The 18,801-nt window shown below is 34.5% G+C and overlaps 1 protein-coding gene across 1 annotated transcript; it reads left to right on the top strand.

Annotated features, from left to right (window-relative positions):
* Nucleotides 1-8,928: 8,928 nt before the first annotated feature.
* On the top strand, nucleotides 8,929-11,992 carry LOC141427510 (venom allergen 5-like). Its single transcript, XM_074087025.1, has 5 exons — nucleotides 8,929-9,302; nucleotides 10,146-10,267; nucleotides 10,577-10,837; nucleotides 10,950-11,145; nucleotides 11,373-11,992. The coding sequence occupies exons 1-5, from the start codon at nucleotides 9,224-9,226 to the stop codon at nucleotides 11,678-11,680; spliced, it is 966 nt and encodes a 321-aa protein (XP_073943126.1). The 5' UTR covers nucleotides 8,929-9,223; the 3' UTR covers nucleotides 11,681-11,992.
* Nucleotides 11,993-18,801: the final 6,809 nt, after the last annotated feature.

Raw genomic sequence — 18,801 nt, 5'->3', positions numbered from 1 at the left:
AGGAAATCTAAAATAATACTGACTACTTCAACAGGTATCCAGGTACAGGTATTGCAGTAGGTACAGAGAGGCAGTGCTGCTAGTAAGGAGTTGCTAGTAAGTTAAGAACCATTAAGCCGGGTACGATGCGTTTATTAAAAAAAAATGCACTTATATTTAATCTGCTGTGATCTGATTTTTCACAGTTCTTTTAGTTACTATGTATTTTATGGCTATCGATGGAAGACCATTCGCCGGTTACGATGCCATTTATTTAGAGGTTATACAAACTGGCTCCGATCTTTCCAGATCGGGTCGCCATCGTTATAAATATAAGTTTGGTTCTCTATACAAGCCTTTAGTTTGTTAATAAAATAATGTGGTCCATAAATTTAATTTTTTCCTTAACCAAACGTTCAAACTATTATAATTGGCGTTTAGGAAAATGTGACAGGCATAACTTAGAGAAGTCTTTCTAAGAACCATAAATATTTTGTAACCGTTATTATAAATGCTACACAAAACCAGTAAAGACAGTTTACAAATTAGTTCTCACTTCAATTAATGGACTCGCTTAGTACCTCGCTGTTGAGTCGGGAAAACAATTTTTTTTATTTCAATATTTTGCAAGGAAAAAACACCATTGACTACTACTAATACCGCCTTTTAATTTGTCAAGAGCCTAATACAGATAAAGGCTGAACATTGAATACAATAAGAACGATTTGTGTTTCACAAAAACTACTTACAAGAAACTTTTTCTGACGAAAAACCTTAGTTTTTAATAAATGAGGATAACTTTAGAACTATACCTATGGACGAGACTTCCAGACTCAAAATCGAGTCAAGGGTTTCCCACGACAATATTTTGATCATCTTTTTGTCTGATTTATGTATATAAAATTGAGCTGAAAAAAATTGTGATAAGTATAAAGAAACGCAAGCGATTTTATTATCATTTGCAGCCTTACTTTTAAATAAACGTAATGAGATTAAAAGCAATTCATAAATAAATTGAAGCAGTTGATCATTCATTATTTTTTTTTCTCAAACATCCAAGGAAATGTCGTCCTTATCTTTGCGGTAATAGAAGGCCAAGTACAATCGAGTTCATAAACTTGTAAGCAAAAATTTGATCAAGATCAAAATTATGCTCACAAGTTTATGAACTCGACTGTACATCATTGTATAGCGCTTATTGAAGATTCGTTCTAATTTCAAATTAGACGATAGTAATTAGAAATTTAGAATTTCATACAACATTGCCGGCCAAGCCAGAAAGAGATTGTTTTTTGTTTCAGTGGGTTTTATTTCTTTTATTGACTATCCATGGCATACTGCCAATTAAAAAAAACGTACCTAGTTTGTGAATGTGTATGTACTTTTTAATCTCTTATTTGACTAGATTATTTAATTAGATTAAATCAGGTATTCAGTAATAAACAAGGATTGATATTTATTGTTAATAATTTATTAAAGTAACCAATTAATAAGGTATCCTCATTTTATTTTATAAATAAAACCATCACAAAATTTGTTGGCAAAAACGTCAACCCAAACAGCTTACAAAAAAATAGCTGAACTTATACGATTTATACCTAAAACGAGTGGTTTTTTATTCAAATGTGTAATTTTTTCCGATATGAGTTCATCATCAAGTGACATGGTATTATTTCCTTGGATTTATTTGAGAAAAGCACTATACAAGCCTCGTCCGCGAACAGGGATTGTCGGCCTATTATCTCTATTACTACTCGGCCGGCAATCCCCTATTTCGCGGACTCTGCAGTAATGTACTATTATGTAACAAATAACGATGATGCCGTCCGTGTTTGTTTTGCCCGAATAAACGAAGACAGCATCATATTTGTTTGCGACATAAAATTAATCAAACAGGCCGTAAAAATTGTAGATAAGTAGGCAAGTACATAACCGTGACTTAAAATAAGTCCTGTCTAATTACAACCGAAATAGAAAACACAACGACGAGATAACAGGGATATACACCGTGTTTTTTTTTAATTCCGTTAGCTTCGGCAGATAGCTCAGTTCATTAATATGAACTACCTGATAATTAACCTTTTCGTGAAATTGATTTCGTAAAAATCTTTTTTCCGTGCATATAATGGCTTCACAGTTATTGTTAATAATTAAATTGTAGAATAAACAAACTTGACAAGTGACTGACGTGACACATAAGAGACATCGAGAAATTCAAATGTTAAACTTTCTTTTGCTAAATATTTGTGAATCAAAAACGGATTAGTTATGGACTGAAAAAACGTTATAAATTATGGACCTTTACGCTGTATTACTGCTATTAATCAATTATTATAACTATTGATTATATTATAAACAGCAAGAGTAAGGTCACTAATGTCTTAGAGTAATTAACTTCATTTGACCTGTAGATTGTTCCCTTAAAGTTAACGGAAATCGAAAATAACACGGTGTATTATTAAATCAACACAAAAAGGTGGTGTTTTATTCTGTGTTTGCCCTCTACAGGTGTACGAGTACCTTAGCCTCATAGTTCAACGATGTTACATCACGCGTCTATACACTATCCGCAAGTATTTTAATTAATTAGTGATTTGAATAAAAGCCGTACGTGTATTTACTAATTTAACAAACAACTTTTTACAATGCTATGCTATAAATAAATCAACGTATACATACTTAAGGTTAAAGGAAATCTATTATGGCTACTCTACTTATTTATGGCTACTCATTCATTTATACAACTTCTTACTTGGTTAACTGATGTTTTCTTTTTACAATTGAAAAGAGAAATTAATTGGTGTTTAGTGTAAAGCAATTAAATTTCTATTTCACTGCCAAACATTGATTTTTTTGACGATAATTTAATCTCAAAAACAAAAGTTAGTTTCGGAAGTTACAATGTTGATTTATAGGGAAAAAAACGAACTTTGTAATTTGTCTGTTAGCGACTGTACCTAAATTAAACAGGCACCTAGACCTAGTCAGTTTGATTTCTAGAGACGTACAGAACCCTTGATGCGCGAGTCTTAAATGCACTTGGAAGATTTTTAACTTTAATATGTTTAGTAAAGTTTATGAATAAAAAAAGTTAAGACAAAACATTAAACTCTCTCTCGTTCGAGCATACGGGTAAAATTATTTCCCAGTCTAGTGTAGCTGTCGAACTTATATATTTTATACTTATCAAATACGAAGCTAAAGATCAGGCGCCGCTCTCTTTCATAGCTTTCAAACTATGCATAAATAATAATATTTACGAAAAAAATTGTACTACTTCCATTTCCCTTTAACTGATGATATTTCCATGTAAAAGGCGCTTCCTGTGGTTTTGCAAGGTTAAAGATGAAACAAAAGAAATATACAAGATGCGACACTTAGCCGGCTTATTTCTGCCTTTAAAAATTTGTAATACAAGTTTATCTGTACATTGAATCTCTAACAATGTATCTTTACATAAATTAAACTAAGCAACACATTTTAATATGGTGTTCACCACCACTTACTATATTTTTTCATGGAAGGTTTTTGATACATATACTAGTGACGCATCCTGGCTTCGCGCGGGTATAGCTTTTAGGGAATGGTACTGAAAAATATGATGTGCCTTTGATTAAACACCTTTTTTCGAAAATTTTACATGTATGATTTGCCTTTAAATCGGCTATAACGACATTACCTACTATTAGGGAAACCGACTTCCTTGTTCTTCTTCTTGTTGTTCGAGAATCTATCTTCAAGGCAAACGTTCTAAAATCAAGGTCGGAAGAGTCAAAGTCAAGGAATATCCAGATAGGTATTTGTTTAGAGTCGTTGATTGCCATCTAATATTTTCATCTCATTTACATTAGAAATCAATATACTAAAACACACAAAATAATTCATATCGTAAGAAAAGGACTAATTTCGAGTTGCACAAAGTTCGGATAAGCTGTGTAGAGACAGCAGAAGATGCCAAAATTGTTAGTAGGTAGGTATAATAATTGTAGAGTACGTAAGGTATCCTAAGTCGTTTACATGTTTATGTTTAAAACATTTTGTACACCATGTTATACATCTTTGTTTAGCTTGTTAACACTTACATGTATAATATGGCACTATAAAATATGAATAATAATTGATTGTTTAGAGCGTTACTTTGAGAAAGCCATTTCAATGAACTATAATTATTACCTTGCTTCTCCGCTACTATAAGTAGGTACTTTAAGTACCTAGTACTAGGTAGTAGATGTAGTGAATAATGTTTTGCCGTCGTATTTCGTCGGTAAAGTTTGTATTTGTCTTGCTTTCTCAACTAGCTTACTGAAGTTTACTGAAACTAATTGAGGAAGCAAGATAAATACGAACTTCTCCGACAAAATATATACTCGTACAATGAAAAAACAGTATTCACTAGATCTGTAAGTTTGCTCTAGTCGCACGCAAAGAAGCAAGGTAAACGTTGTAGTGCCCGGCCGCTAAGAAGTCAATGCTGACCAGTGGCGGATTTATGTTTTTTATGAGTGTATGCCGCTTTATATCCGCCGCCTTATGTAACTTTCTAAAATAATATTTTTTTGAAATCTGCCGCCCCTAGGTCGCTGCCGCCCCTAGGCCGCGGCCTATACGGCCTATTTATAAATCCAGGACTGATCCTGACACATTGCACAACTAAGTTCCTGATTAAGTCAACCGTAGATAAAAATGCTATACTTACTACTCTGTCGCATGCAATAAATAAGCATTGCATTTTTTGTCTATGATTTTTATTGTTTATATTCAAAAACTTCATAGTTTTATTATTTCATTGACTTCATACTACTTCTACATAATATTATAATATAATATAATATTTGTTATTGTTATATTATATAGTATTTCTTTGAATTTTAACAACTTGACATGTAAAATTGAATAAAGAAAAGAAAAAGAAAGAAAGAAAATACATTTATTCACAACACAAGACACAACAATAGTATTAAGTACAAATAGACGACATTTAGAAAGAAGTATGACTGTGTCATTGCGGTTGTGAATCGGACACTGGCTCAGCATAATGTGAAGCGAATAAAGATAGGGATATTGTTTTTTAAACTTCCTATTGACCTACGAACTTTAAACTTGGTGGTAATGTTTATTATTATCTATGGTCATATAATATAATATAATATAATATAACATAATATAATGTAATATATTATAATATAATATATAATATAATCCTACTAATATTATAAATGTGAAAGTTTGTGAGTGAGTGAGTATGTTTGTTACTTCTTCACGCTGAAACGGCGAGACGGATTTGGATGAAATTTAATAAAAAGTTAGTTTATAACCTGAATAAAAACATAGAATACTTTTTATCCCGATATTCCCACGAGATAGGGATAAAATCTTGAAATACCAACCGCTGGGCTTAGAGTCATGAAATTTGGTATGTAGGTAGGTAGTTGGACGTCTGGAATAATCAAAGTCAAAGTCAAAGTCAAAATATCTTTATTCAATTTAGGCTACAACAAGCACTTATGAATGTCAAAAAAAAATCTACCACCGGTTCGGAAAAACCTCTGCTGAGAAGAATCCGGCAAGAAACTCAAAGAGGTATATATATTTTTTTTTAAAACAGATTTACAATATTATTAAATGACATGTATACATCACAAGTATTTAACACAACTTTATTTTTAACACAGCTTTATTTTTAACACAGTAGGTTCGCTATTTGAAGGGATCGCTAATGCGGATCGGAATTATTTCCAAATATCCCTGTCCATGATATAATCATTAACTTTATAATACGCCTTTGATATTATACATATATAGGCTACTTTTTATCCCGATATTACAAAACAATACAAATATTCTTTATTGCACACCATAAAGCAGTACAAAAAACTTATAATATAAACACTTAGATTCAGGGTAGACAATAGGCGGTCTTATCGCTTAAAAGCGATCTCTTCCAGATTTGGGTACAAGAAATTATGTGTTACAAAAATAGGTGGCGGAATTCCTACAGGATAGGGATAAAGTCTTGAAATTTCAACCGCTGGGTTTAGTCTTAACATTTTGGACAGTTGTTCTTAACACAACCTCAATGAAGGCCACGATGTAAATTTTGGGAATTCCCAGGGGAATTTTTTAAAATCCAGGAATTTCAATTATAACTACCAGCTCGAATATGCGAAAGTTTGTGAGTGAGTGAGTATGTTTGCTACTTCTTCACGCTGAAACCGCTGGACGGATTTAAATTAATTTGACAAAAAATAGTTTATAACTTAAATTAAAACATAGAATACTTTCCATGATAGGTATTTCCACGAGATAGGGACGAAATCTCGAACAACCGCTGGGCTTAGAGTCATGAAATTTGGTATGTAGCTAGCTAGACGTCTGGAATAACATTTATATTCCCACGGGATAGGAATAAAATTTCGAAATAACAACCGCTGGGCTTCAGTCATGAAATTTCGTATGTGGCCCTCTGGACAAAAATTAAATTTAGTAAATCCCGGAATTTCAATTTAACTGTTGGTTTTTAATGGTTTATGCGTGCGAAGCCGCAAATAAACACCTGTGGTCATACATTTTACAGGAAAGACTAACGATAGAAAGTCCTACAAACTTTTACTGTAATTATTATAATTGTAGTTAAACTGGAATTATTATAATTTCTAAAATGTTGATTTTATAAAAGTCATAATTTTATTTCTGCACCTACGAGTAGGTAGGTACCTAAGCGAAGAAAATTAAATAAAAGTTTTGCAAACAATATGAATTTAAAAAGTCAAAAAGATTCCATTCTATATCAAGTTTGCTAATATTTGCATACATTAAAGAACATGTGAAAGTTTAGCCTAACGGGGGTAATGAAGAAAAACGTTGTCAAAGGGCAACGACTTTTAGTCTGTAAAATAAAATAGTGATATTGTTATAGACAATTTTGGATATTACTAGTTAACGCTATGTAATAAAACATCATTAAGAACGACAAATTTTTGAGTGCAAATTATCTCAGTAACCAACAAATTCATATCTTTTTTTAGTAAACGGAATAATTATCTTTAAATATATTTTTAGATAAGTTTTTTTGTCTATTAATATTAAAGCTGCTCTTAGTTTTTTTTTTTATGTGATTTTAAAATAGAGAGTAATGTTCAAAACACTGTAGAATCTCTATGCTCATTATAAAACGTACGTTATTTGGTTTTGGATCGATAGAACATCTACATAAAAAATTTTAAAACCATTCACACCTGTTTTATTATCGCTGTCAATTTCAACCCATTAAAAACCTTCCCACAAAAAGAGTTTGGTTTAGGTAAAGATTATGGTGCGCTAATTTTATAATCACTATTATATAAGATTTTAATCCAATTTCAAATCGGTTTACGACATCAATTTATTAAATTAACGCAGCTGTATTCGTGAACTTGAACTTGTTAGAGTTTCTTGATCTCGGACTTTTATGTAATAATTTTCTATCCCTACGGCCGTACTGTTCGCTCGCTAGGATATAAAACTCGATCAAATAAAATTCATTAATATGCAAATGACAAATTCACCCCAGGTGGTAAACCGGATTGCCTGGTAACAGACATGTTGTCACCTAATGGTTTCATTAAGCAGATACCTACTTTTTCCGCCATTTCTCGGGGTTCCGTTACTTCATTATTTCAATAAAAGTTTTAAAATACTGGTACTTAAGTACTTTACTTCCACTCGCTCATTGGCGAAACATGGGCTTGATTTGATTGGTTAGTATGAGTGGATTTAACGGTGGGGAAGTTGATAATTAATAATTAAACAATGACTTAAATATTTCATTGAACATGAAAAAATATCGGTGACATTATGGATGACTTTGCGATTCATTGAACCACACGTAATACAAGAAGTACGCGTAAGCAAATATTGCAAAATTATTTTCTTTTCCTATAAAAATTTAAATAGTAAATATCTGTCACGCACACTCGCAATTTTTACAGATTTACTTGGTGTGCTGTCTTTGACTTGACTATTTTAACAAAAGACCACACAGCTTGACAGTAAATGTGTTAACCTTTAATTTAAAAAGGTCGTAAGATTGAGTATTCTTTGACACAAAATTGGTGATTATTGACATAATATTTATATTTTCCTTGTTTTCGAGCCGCCTATAATTTTTGCTTAAATACTACTTCCGTTGCGAGCAATATCTGTCGGCATATTTCCCCGTTCGGCTCGGATACATCACAAGAACTCGATTACATTGACAACTGCGGGTGCAATATAATGAGTTTTAAATTATTAACTGCTGATAAAAACTTGCCCACCGATGTCCGTGTAACCTTTCTTTTAGTTTTTGCCCGACGTCGATACATGGCTCGGCGGAATCCTACTCGAGGTGTTCTGATCTCATTCATTTAACCTGATTTTTTCTTCATTGTTACCACTAACTTATAAAAGCTTAATTTGCTGATATATCTCATTATTCGATTCAGAAAAGGGTCAGCGAAAACCCGTTACGATATTGAAACAGAAGTGTAGGAACACTTTTTTTGTCTCCGAAATCACGTTTACAAACCTTCTGAGCTAAAAGTAAACATTCAATCTGTTTAACACATCAATAAAACCCAAGTGATACTTACAAAAAGAATAAACAAAATGCGAAAGTTTACAAAGTTGTTTCATGTTTATATTCTTTGCAACAAAAATACTTTAATCACAAAAAATATTTTTAACCAGCTTATATAACATTGTAAACGTGATTGTTAGATCCAGATAATGATTTAAAAGCGGTAATGTTTCAATTACTTTAACTGGAAGAGATCACTTTGACTGTAATTGACACCTTAAAGAAATCGAACAACAAAATAACTAGATAAGTTATTTCATCTCACATTTTTTATGTTTCAGGCAACTCGTGAATAAAATTAAATGAGCAGAATTTTCGAAAGAAACTTCAAAATATATTCCTGACAATTTTTATTGTTTAATGTATGTAATTAATCCTGAAAATCTGATCGTCTCCTGAAATCAGTGAACACGCAACGTCTTACGGCACTGCCGTGCGCCGGCGTCTCCAAGTCTTCGTGGTAACGCGCCGTTGGTATTTAAGCGTGTGCCAGAGCAAAGTAATCGACATACCGCAATAGACCGTAGAGCGCGCCGCACGTAGTGCAGCGGATCTCGGCAGAAGTTTGACGTTTCGTAAATTACAAGTGAACTTTAGTTACGAATCTCAACGAGTTAAGTGTTGTGAAAAGAACTTTAAATAATCAATATGATTTCCTTAGTGTTGTTTGTTTTGGGAGGGTTCCTTGCAACGACAGAGGGTTGCGGCGCTGGAAAGACCATGATAAGTAAGTTTTTAATATTAGTATTGGTCTTTTTTTTTCTTAAGTAACGTAATTAAAATAAGTCTATCATTTTTTCCTTTATTTTAACTCCAACAGTGTTTTTTTATTATATTAGTAGGTACAGTTTAGATTTTTTTTACTTTGAAAGATTCGATTCAGCAACTAGGTACCTACTACTTAAATAATTATTTAATTAAAGGAAACTATCATTCAAAAGTCAGGAATTAAGGAAGTAACTAAATAGATGATGACAAATTAGCAATCACAATATTAAATTTGTTGTTTAAATATTAACTACTTGTGAAACTTGATATATTAGTTTATCTGATGACAAAATGTATGAATTAAAATATTAATCATGCTAATATTGCAATTCAATAACACTGTCGAGTACCATTAAATGATGTCATCTGCGGCCCTTCTTTAGCATCCGATGAGGCCAATTTAAGTGGTCGTGAAATTTTCATCACAAATTGGTATTTATGTATCATTCAAAGTCATTTTGCAGTCATAGAAGTAATAAAATCGCTCGCCGCCACCCAGTCTACAATTTTTGAACGAGTTTTGCCAAAGATGAGGCCATTAGCATACTCGTATGGGTCGAGGTCATAAAAATTTATTGACAGACACCTGTGTTAACACACACCGGCCACAATAAATCAGATAAATCCGACTTATTATGTGACAAATATTGAAATTGTAGACAAAATGTAAAACCTTGACACTTGATTCCGGAGAGCATATCGGTATCATCTAATCTTTACATGCGAATCGATTTTACGTGTTCATATATTGGTAATAAATGAGGATTAAGCTTGTACTGATGAATATGTCTGATTGCTTCAGCCTCAGGAGGATTGTCGGCGCTCGAGAAGCAAGCTATCGTAGACGCGCACAATCGTCTCCGGCAAAGCATCGCCCTCGGTCAGGTCACCAGCCAGCCGCCCGCAGCTAATATGATGGAAATGGTAAGCAGCATGCGATCTATCCAAAACCTTAACTGAAATATTTACCTCAAACATCAGTCGACTACTACACTATTATTAGCTTCTCAGTTTTGGTGAAAATGTATCAAGTATCACATACATTACCGATTGACATATTTATCTTGTCGAAACTGTCTAAAGTTCGACGTCTGGCGCCAAATTTAATGCAGCTTTTGACCGTTATGGGTCGCTTGTACTCGTATCGTAAATTGTGGAATTTTCGCATTCCAACGGTCTTTACAAGCTCAGGCCTAAAAACACTTAAGCTTTAACATAAATTTCGTTTCTCAGGTGTGGGACGATGAGTTAGCCGCCACTGCGCAGCGGTGGGCTGACCAATGCACTCCGGCGCACGACCGCGCCGCGCAGCGCGACGTCGGTCGTTTTGAAGTCGGCCAGAACCTCGCAGCCACGTGGACCACTCGCCCCCCATCTGAGCCCAAGGACTCCCAGCCTGACTTCATGAGACAGATCAACGCTTGGTTCGACGAAGTCCGCATATTTGGATTCAAGCCTATTAGCGGGGGACACGGCACCGGTCATTACTCCCAGGTAAACACCAAAAACGAATATTAAATCTGAATTGGAATATATTTGAAATCTTGAAACTCGAATGTTGACTGAATTAGAAACCGACTGACATTATTTTCTCTTCTTTCGACAGTTGGTATGGGGCGAGACTTCTCACGTCGGTTGCGGCTTCACATTCTACTACGATCCATCACGAGGCTATACCAAGCTTTACGTCTGCAATTACGGTCCCGGAGGAAACGTCATCGGTGTCAACCCCTACCAAAAGGGTTACCCGTCGTGCAGCACCTTCGGACTAGCAGAATCCAACAAATACTCTGGTCTATGCGGTAAGCACCTTTACTTTTCAACCCAATGGATTGAAATGGATGTTTTACTACACGAGTTTTTATATTTGCATGTCTTTGTGACATAGCATGTAATAGCGCCATAAACCTGTAACCACTATCTGTACATACCATGTTTGAGCAAATAAATGACTGATTACTGATTATACCTACTTAATTTTTTTCTGTGGTGATAAAGAAACTAATTTATCGTTTTTTTTTGTTTTCAGCAACCAGTTACATTGCTTCTTCGAGTTACCAGACGGTCGACAACGCGAACAGTTTCATTTCAAACACTATCCCCGACAGCACGGGAAACAATCAAAACTACAACTACCAGTACAGCAACCAATTCAGCAACCAGTTCAGCAATCAGTTCAGCAACCAGTATCAGTACCAGTACCAACAACCGACCTACTACCAAACGGAACCGCAAACGACGACCTTCAGGCCGTTCATCAGCTTGTTCAAGTCTGCGTCAAATCTGTTCACTCAGCCCAAGTCGAGAGGGTTCAGATTCGGTACTGTGTACTTATAAAATTTCACTCGTATTTATTTAGCCTACAAATAGCAGTATTTATAAATTATTGTGACAGTTGTGTTACTCGACTGATTATTCGAAACTGTCTCAAGCACATTTTCGGAGCTATTTATAGTTAATATTGTTATTCCTTGGTTTTACAAGGAACTTTCACTGAGACATATTATTAATTCTGAAATCTTATTCGAATTCAGATAATGTGAAGGTAGAGATTTTTTAGACATAACAAGTGCTGCCGTCTTAGACCTTCTAGTATTAGCGGAGAGCAGGAGCGAGTTGTTGAAAGAAATAAATGAATTTTATATTTTACTTGATATTTGTTTGTTTTAAAACAGCATCCTTTATTCCTGTACACTGCAACCTTGCCGTTACTATATTAATATATTATTCAGAAAAACAAAGCTCAGTTATCAGTAACTCAATCATTATTATCATTCGTAACGTGTGTTATGTATTCGCACAGCATTAACGTTAGGTATGCATTGTGTTAGTAATTAACTGTTCAATTTATTGCTTTTTTAGTTTCGTCTCAGAAATAAATAAGCCTATATGTATAGTCCTTCCCTCTGACTACTAACTCATTTAAAAATATAGAAATATATTATATACTAAGCTAATAATATTGTTACTAAAACATAAATCTACTCCTAAACAAAGTCTTTAAGGATCAGATAATACTCGTATTGCAGTTACCTACTTACGAGAACAGCACATCAAAAAGTACATATATCTCTGTAAAGATTCTAGAAATTATAAAAATCTCCTACTAGCCGCGTAGTTATTGCTGAAAAGTTAATCATTTTCAGAGTATTACACGTCAACGTAGTAAAACCACTCATACTTTAAATACCTCTGTAATAATCTAGAAGTAATTTTAGAAATTAATATCCTTACTGGCAATTACAGTTAAGCTGTAATAATCTTAATTGTCTTGATTACACACGTGGACGGCTATTATACTTATCAGAAAAATCAATTAGTTACAAGCAAACGCCAAATTACTGAAAAACGTGTGGGTTATTTTCAATGGCTCTCAGTAGGTATTCCGATGATTCAATACAAGTTTTTTCTATATCCTTTACAACTATCAAGTACTGCAAACAAGACAACTCAATCCATACTAATATTATAAAGAAAGTGTGTGTGTTTGTATGTTTGTCCGTCTTTCACGTCGAAACCGAGCGAAGGATCGACGTGATTTATGGCGTAGAGATTGTTTATGGGCCAGAGAGTGACATAGGCTAGGTACTTTTTATCCCGATAAAATGCACAGTTCCCGAGGGAACAGCGCGCAATAACCGAATTCCACGCGGGCAAAAGCTAGTGGAGAAAGTAATTGAAATTTCGTTCTGAGCGGCATAACCATGCCCAACAGTTGGTCATATTTCATAAAGACTGAAATCGGAGTCCAAATATTAGTACCAATGTTTATTTATCTCAGCCTTGAAAGTAATCTTACTTTTGTTATCGCACTGCCTGTACGGGATGATTAAATTTAATCACTTAGAACGATTATAGCATAACATTATCCTCTAAGCACCCAACAATCGGTTTCAAAGTAGCTAAATAGTTTTAGAAGGTCTTTGTTGGTAAACATACTAAACATGCATTGAATCGTATAATGGTAAACTTTACCACGTCAGAAAAGTAAAGCCTACTTTTGTGTGATTAATAAATTTACACAAATTGGCATTGATCGCGTCTCACGGCTGAGGACAGTGCGTTACGTAATATCTGAAATGGACACACAAATCGCACGATGCAAATAAACCAGTTTAAGCAAATGTTTCAAGATTAGATGACTAAAATCACTTTGTGAAGATTTTGCCACAGTAAAGCGTCAATTTAGAGGCATTGATCGAGTAAACGATGACGTCAGTTGTCAGTTCGGAATACATTGCAGAGGATCTAAAGTTTTCAACCGCGTAACGTCCACTTGTCAGTGAAAATGTCACTGAACTTCTCTTATTCAATATATCAAGGCTTGCATTTGATCGCTACTTATAAAGTAGGTATATAGCACCACGAAATAAAAATCCTAGTAAATTATTTACTAATAACACTTAAATCAGGCTGGTACTTTGCGGAAGTCCATATCAATGAACTGAAAGAAAATCGTACTTAGTGAATTATTTACTAATAACGTAATAACACTTTAATCAGGCGTTACTTTGCGGAGGTCCATATCAATGAACTGAAACAACTACTTTGCTCACCCGCGAGCTTATGATAGACAAATTTATGCAAGAAATGTGCGTTCATTCAATTCCTCCAAATCTACTCTGTAAGAACACACACAAATCACACAAATCCATCTATCACCACCACCACGCTACACTGACGCGTTTCGAACTCAACCAGACCTCATCTTCAGAGCAATAGAACCGTTCACCATGCTACCAGATGTTAGACTCAACACCTGTCTCTGCCTATGTGTGATTTGTGTGTGTTCTTACAGTGTGGAGGCGGAGGAACTGCATGAACACACATTTCTTGCATAAACATATTTTATGTAGCTATATTTATATTTTTCAACTATATTCTCTTTTTTAAACCAATTGTAGTCATATCCATATTACGTATATAGTTCGACATGATTTTGACGTAAATTGCATCCGTCGTCGCCCACTGGAAATTACAGGGTTTCCTTTATCTTGCATAATATCGATTCTCCGAAATATTTTTTTTTTATTCGACTGGATGGCAAATGAGCAAATGGGTGTCCTGATGGTAAGAGTTCACAACTGCCCATAAACATCTGCAACACCAGGGGTATTGCATTTACTATTTTTTATTAGAAAGCAGGTTTTCAAGCGATGGTTCTTAGACATGTTTTATCAAAATCGGTTCAGCCGTTTTTGAGATTGAACTTTGAAGTGACAAAGTCGGGGGTCTTCCAACTTTTTCTCGGTTAAGTTATGACTGGAACTCTTAAATAATGGTAAACTTTAGTAGGTAGGTACTTTTTAATAACAGTTCAGAATTAATTTGACTTAGCACAACTGTTTTGGCGTGATGATATATATAAAACATTTGTGCTAATAAGAATCTTTATGATTGCGTTGGACTCAAGGACGATTAATCATTTCTCTACGGGTGACAACCAGAGTTGATAGGTACTAATTAAATACCTATTGCTATAGCACGTCGTGTCAGTGAAGCCACCTACCTTGTCACTTTAGTAACGATTTTATTAATTTAATGTTTACTTATGTGTTTAAAATTATCATTAAACAGGTATGATTTATGCCCATTTGCCAATTAGTGTTAGTGCATTTGCTTCTCCGCAAAAGTTCGAAGTTTAAATAATGTACAAACAGACATAAAAATGAGCTGTACCAAAATCTTGAAAATAATAATAATTTTGTATTTTAATACGTATAATAAATGCAAAAATACGTGCACATTTTTGTTTCACTCTAAGGATCCCATAAGATGCCATTTCTCTAATTTATCCCTATAAAAACGGTTCATTTCCATCTAGTTCAATTTTATCATTTTATTGTCATAGGTACGTATTTCATTTCCACACATTTACATTTTATATCGTCCAGTTGAATTTTGATATAGGATGACATTGTTGTCCGTCTGCCTGTTTGTCTGTCAGTTTATCTGTCTGTCTCTCTATCCCTAGATCCATTTTGTCAGGCATTTAAGCATTGAAGAAATCTAACTTCTAAGTGAATGCAATCAAAAGATACGGTCATTTCATTATAAATAGGTATTTCCATAAAAAATGCCGTAAATGAAAAACCTACGGTACTTCCCTCAGGTACATCCGGTTGTTTTAGAAACTTGAAATTTGGTAGAAAGGTAGCTCAATCTTAAAGGATCTGTTTTTTATGTCTGCCTACATCAGTAATCATCAAAGCCCACACAGATACCTACGTTTTGCTTACCGACAGGGTTCTACTAGAAATAGACATTCATGAACACCCACAAAATTGTACGGAGCCCTTGGTACTTTTGATGATTCTAAGCCTTATTATCAAAGACGAATCAATGATGATAGGCATGCTCTTAGGTCATGCTCCAATTAAAACAGGTGTAGTTGGTACAACCCTTGATATTAAAGTCGAATTAAGCAGAGAGTAAACTTTTCATTACAAATTTCAGCCTCCCGCCGGCTCCTAATATTATTGCAGACAGACGCACGTGTTAGCGTGTGTATACTACCATTTATCACCCACACTCCAATAGCGAAAGAACGTGCTAAGTGTTATAAAATTGACATTGTACGTATGTAACTGTTACTAAGTATCGAGCATAAAGATTCATAAAATGTACTTACTATACAAGGTTTATTTGACTGTAAAATTATCGATGTAGCACATCTCAGATTGTTTGATGATAGAGGTTTTTAACCCTCCTCTTGTTTAACTACTGTCGTAGGTATCAATTTGATTAACATAGTACTTACAGTCGAACAAATTGAATTCTGACCTAGGGTGGACTCTTTGTGCTACTAATGTCATGTTGACATCTCATAATTTTGTCAAGGAAATCATAGTGAAATTGATAATTGATCCACTCTGGGTCATGATTCAATTTGTTCGACTGTACATTGAAAGTGCTATGATATGTACTTTGTGTTCTTAGGGTTCCGTAGACAAAATAATAAAACTATGTCCGTCTGTTTTTCAGAAGCATCTGTCTCAGAAATGTATTAAGTAGGTATAAAGTACCGGTCGTCATTGTCAGTTACTTGTCCAATATAATGTGACCCAACACTGTCTATCCTACTAATATTATAAATGTGAAAGTTTGTGAGTGAGTATGTGAGTGCGTGAGTGAGTATATTTGTTACTTCTTCACGCTGAAACGGCTGGACGGATTTGGATGAAATTTGGCGAAAAGTTAGTTTATAACCTGGATTAAAACATAGGATACTTTTTATCCCGGTATTCTCACGGGATAGGGATAAAATCTCGAAATAACAACCTCTGGGCTTAGAGTCTTGAAATGTGGTATGTAGGTAATTGGACGTTTGGAATAACAGATAGGTGACTTTTTGACCTGATATTCCCACGGGATACTTCGGGATAAAATCTTGAAATAACGACCGCAGGGCTTAGACCCAAGAAATTTAGTATGTAGGTAGCTGGACCTCTGGAATAACACATAGGCTACTTTTTATCCCGATATTCCCCGGGATAGGGATAAAATCTTGAAATAATAACCGCTGGGCTTACAGTCATAAAATTTGGTATGTAGGTAACTGGACGTCTAGAATAACACGTAAGGGACTTTTTGACTCGATATTCCCACGGGATACCTAGGAATAAAATGTCGAAATAACAACCGCTAGGCTTAGAGGCATGAAATTTGGATGTATGTAGCCGTATGTCTGGAATAACACATAAGTACGCTACTTTTTATCCCGATATTCCCACGGTATAGTTTTGTAACTAAGGGACCCCATACATCCCTGTATTATTATTATTATTATTATTATTTCGTATTTTTTTCTTTAATTGTATACTGTAGTTTTAAAGTATTTTATTTGTAATTATTTTATTTTGAAAAAAATACTTTCTGCCAAGTTTCTTGCGGCGCCTTCTTCTTGGCAATGATGGTCTTTCCGAAAGCGCTGGTAGTATAAAAAATGACGTGTAAAAGTGCCCATTGCGGCCTATTTACTGAATAAATGATTTGAATTTGAATTTAGCATTTGAATTTGGATAGGGAAAAATTTTGAAACTTCAGCACTGGGTTTAGAGTCTTGAATTTTGTACAGTTATTCACAACACAACCTCAATGAAGACCACGATATAAATATTGGAAATTTCCAGGGGAATTTTGTAAAATCCCGAAAATTTCAATTGTAGTTACCACACCGAATAGTTTACGCGTGCGAAGCCGCGGGTAAAAGCTAGTAAAAATATAAAAACATACAGTACTTAGTATCCAATATCAGCAAAGCCCGGCTTGTAAGCAAAATGTATGCAGTCATGGGGTCACTTTAATCGACTGAAAAAATTAGGGAATTCCCATGAAAATTATTATTTTATTATCATTTATTAACATTGGGTCAACAAGATGCTTAAACTGTGCAAATTTGAAAACTATAGCTCCAACCGTTTGGCTGTAAAACAGACGGGCAGTCGGATGAACAGAAAAACTGAAAACTGTGTAAGTATTTCTAGATACTTAAACTGAAAGATGTGGAATTTGAGCCCACTTATATGACACTTAAGTAGGTAGGTAGGTACTTCGTACATCTGGTTAAGAATATAGATTGTCTTTGAGTGCATTTTTATTGAACAATATTTCCCAGAGGTGGAGTATTGAAAAACAATGGCACATCACCACGTTATTCAGTTCAGTAATTGTCTGTTAGATCCCATTATATACATAGAAGTATCGTTTTATTTATGAGGAAAAATACTATAAACTTTTGAAAAGCACGCCATCTATGAACGAACTAGTGTACTAGTGATATTACTCTGCTCAGTGTTGGCAAACTGTATAAAACCAAGGTGGTGAAAAACTGGTTTTCTGCCAGTGTTTTTAGTTCGCGCTACTTTACAAAGATGGCGCTGTGTGACCACGCATCAACGCAGTCCGGCTTTGAGCGCAACTGCAAGCAGTCGAGCAGATTGTTGACAAAACTTTCCTTATGTCTGATAGTGATACTACGGCCATAGCTTACAGTATCCCTAGTACAGTTTTAGGTACTGAGTATTCGAATCACTAACATTTATTTTATAAATCCTCATTGAAGTGTCCGTTGAACTCATCTCAAATAGCGTTGCTTCATGATTATTTATGTTTATGGGCATCCCGCAATGGATGATTATAAGTACTTCTGAAAATAGTATACTTTAATTTTACAACAATACTTAGTTTATAATAATCATTAAACAATAATTGTTAACCTAACCTAACCTAACCTAGCCTAACCAACTTAGCGAAATTTGAAAAACCCCGACATTACCTACCTATCTATGAAATGATAGGTAGGTAATGTCGGGGTTTTTCAAATTTCGCTAAGTTGGTTAGGTTATTTTTACGATGTTTTTTGCTCTATAATAAGCCAAGCCAAAGTTGCGCCAAGTCGAGCAACACAAAAACAAAGGCACGGCCGTACCATACTTTTCTCGAAGCCATTCAGACTA

This window comes from Choristoneura fumiferana, chromosome 4 (genome assembly GCF_025370935.1).
Source record: "Choristoneura fumiferana chromosome 4, NRCan_CFum_1, whole genome shotgun sequence".
Classification (NCBI taxonomy): domain Eukaryota; kingdom Metazoa; phylum Arthropoda; class Insecta; order Lepidoptera; family Tortricidae; genus Choristoneura; species Choristoneura fumiferana.
The sequence above is the reverse complement of the archived record's forward strand: the minus strand, read 5'-3'. Positions and strand labels throughout refer to the sequence as shown.

Bases quoted from the DNA above. Each gene is read 5' to 3' on its own strand.
- LOC141427510 (XM_074087025.1), top strand. From the start codon at position 9,224: ATGATTTCCTTAGTGTTGTTTGTTTTGGGAGGGTTCCTTGCAACGACA. The intron at 9,303-10,145 runs GTAAGTTTTTAA...TGATTGCTTCAG, and splicing joins CGCTGGAAAGACCATGATAA to CCTCAGGAGGATTGTCGGCG. The intron at 10,838-10,949 runs GTAAACACCAAA...TTCTTTCGACAG, and splicing joins GCACCGGTCATTACTCCCAG to TTGGTATGGGGCGAGACTTC.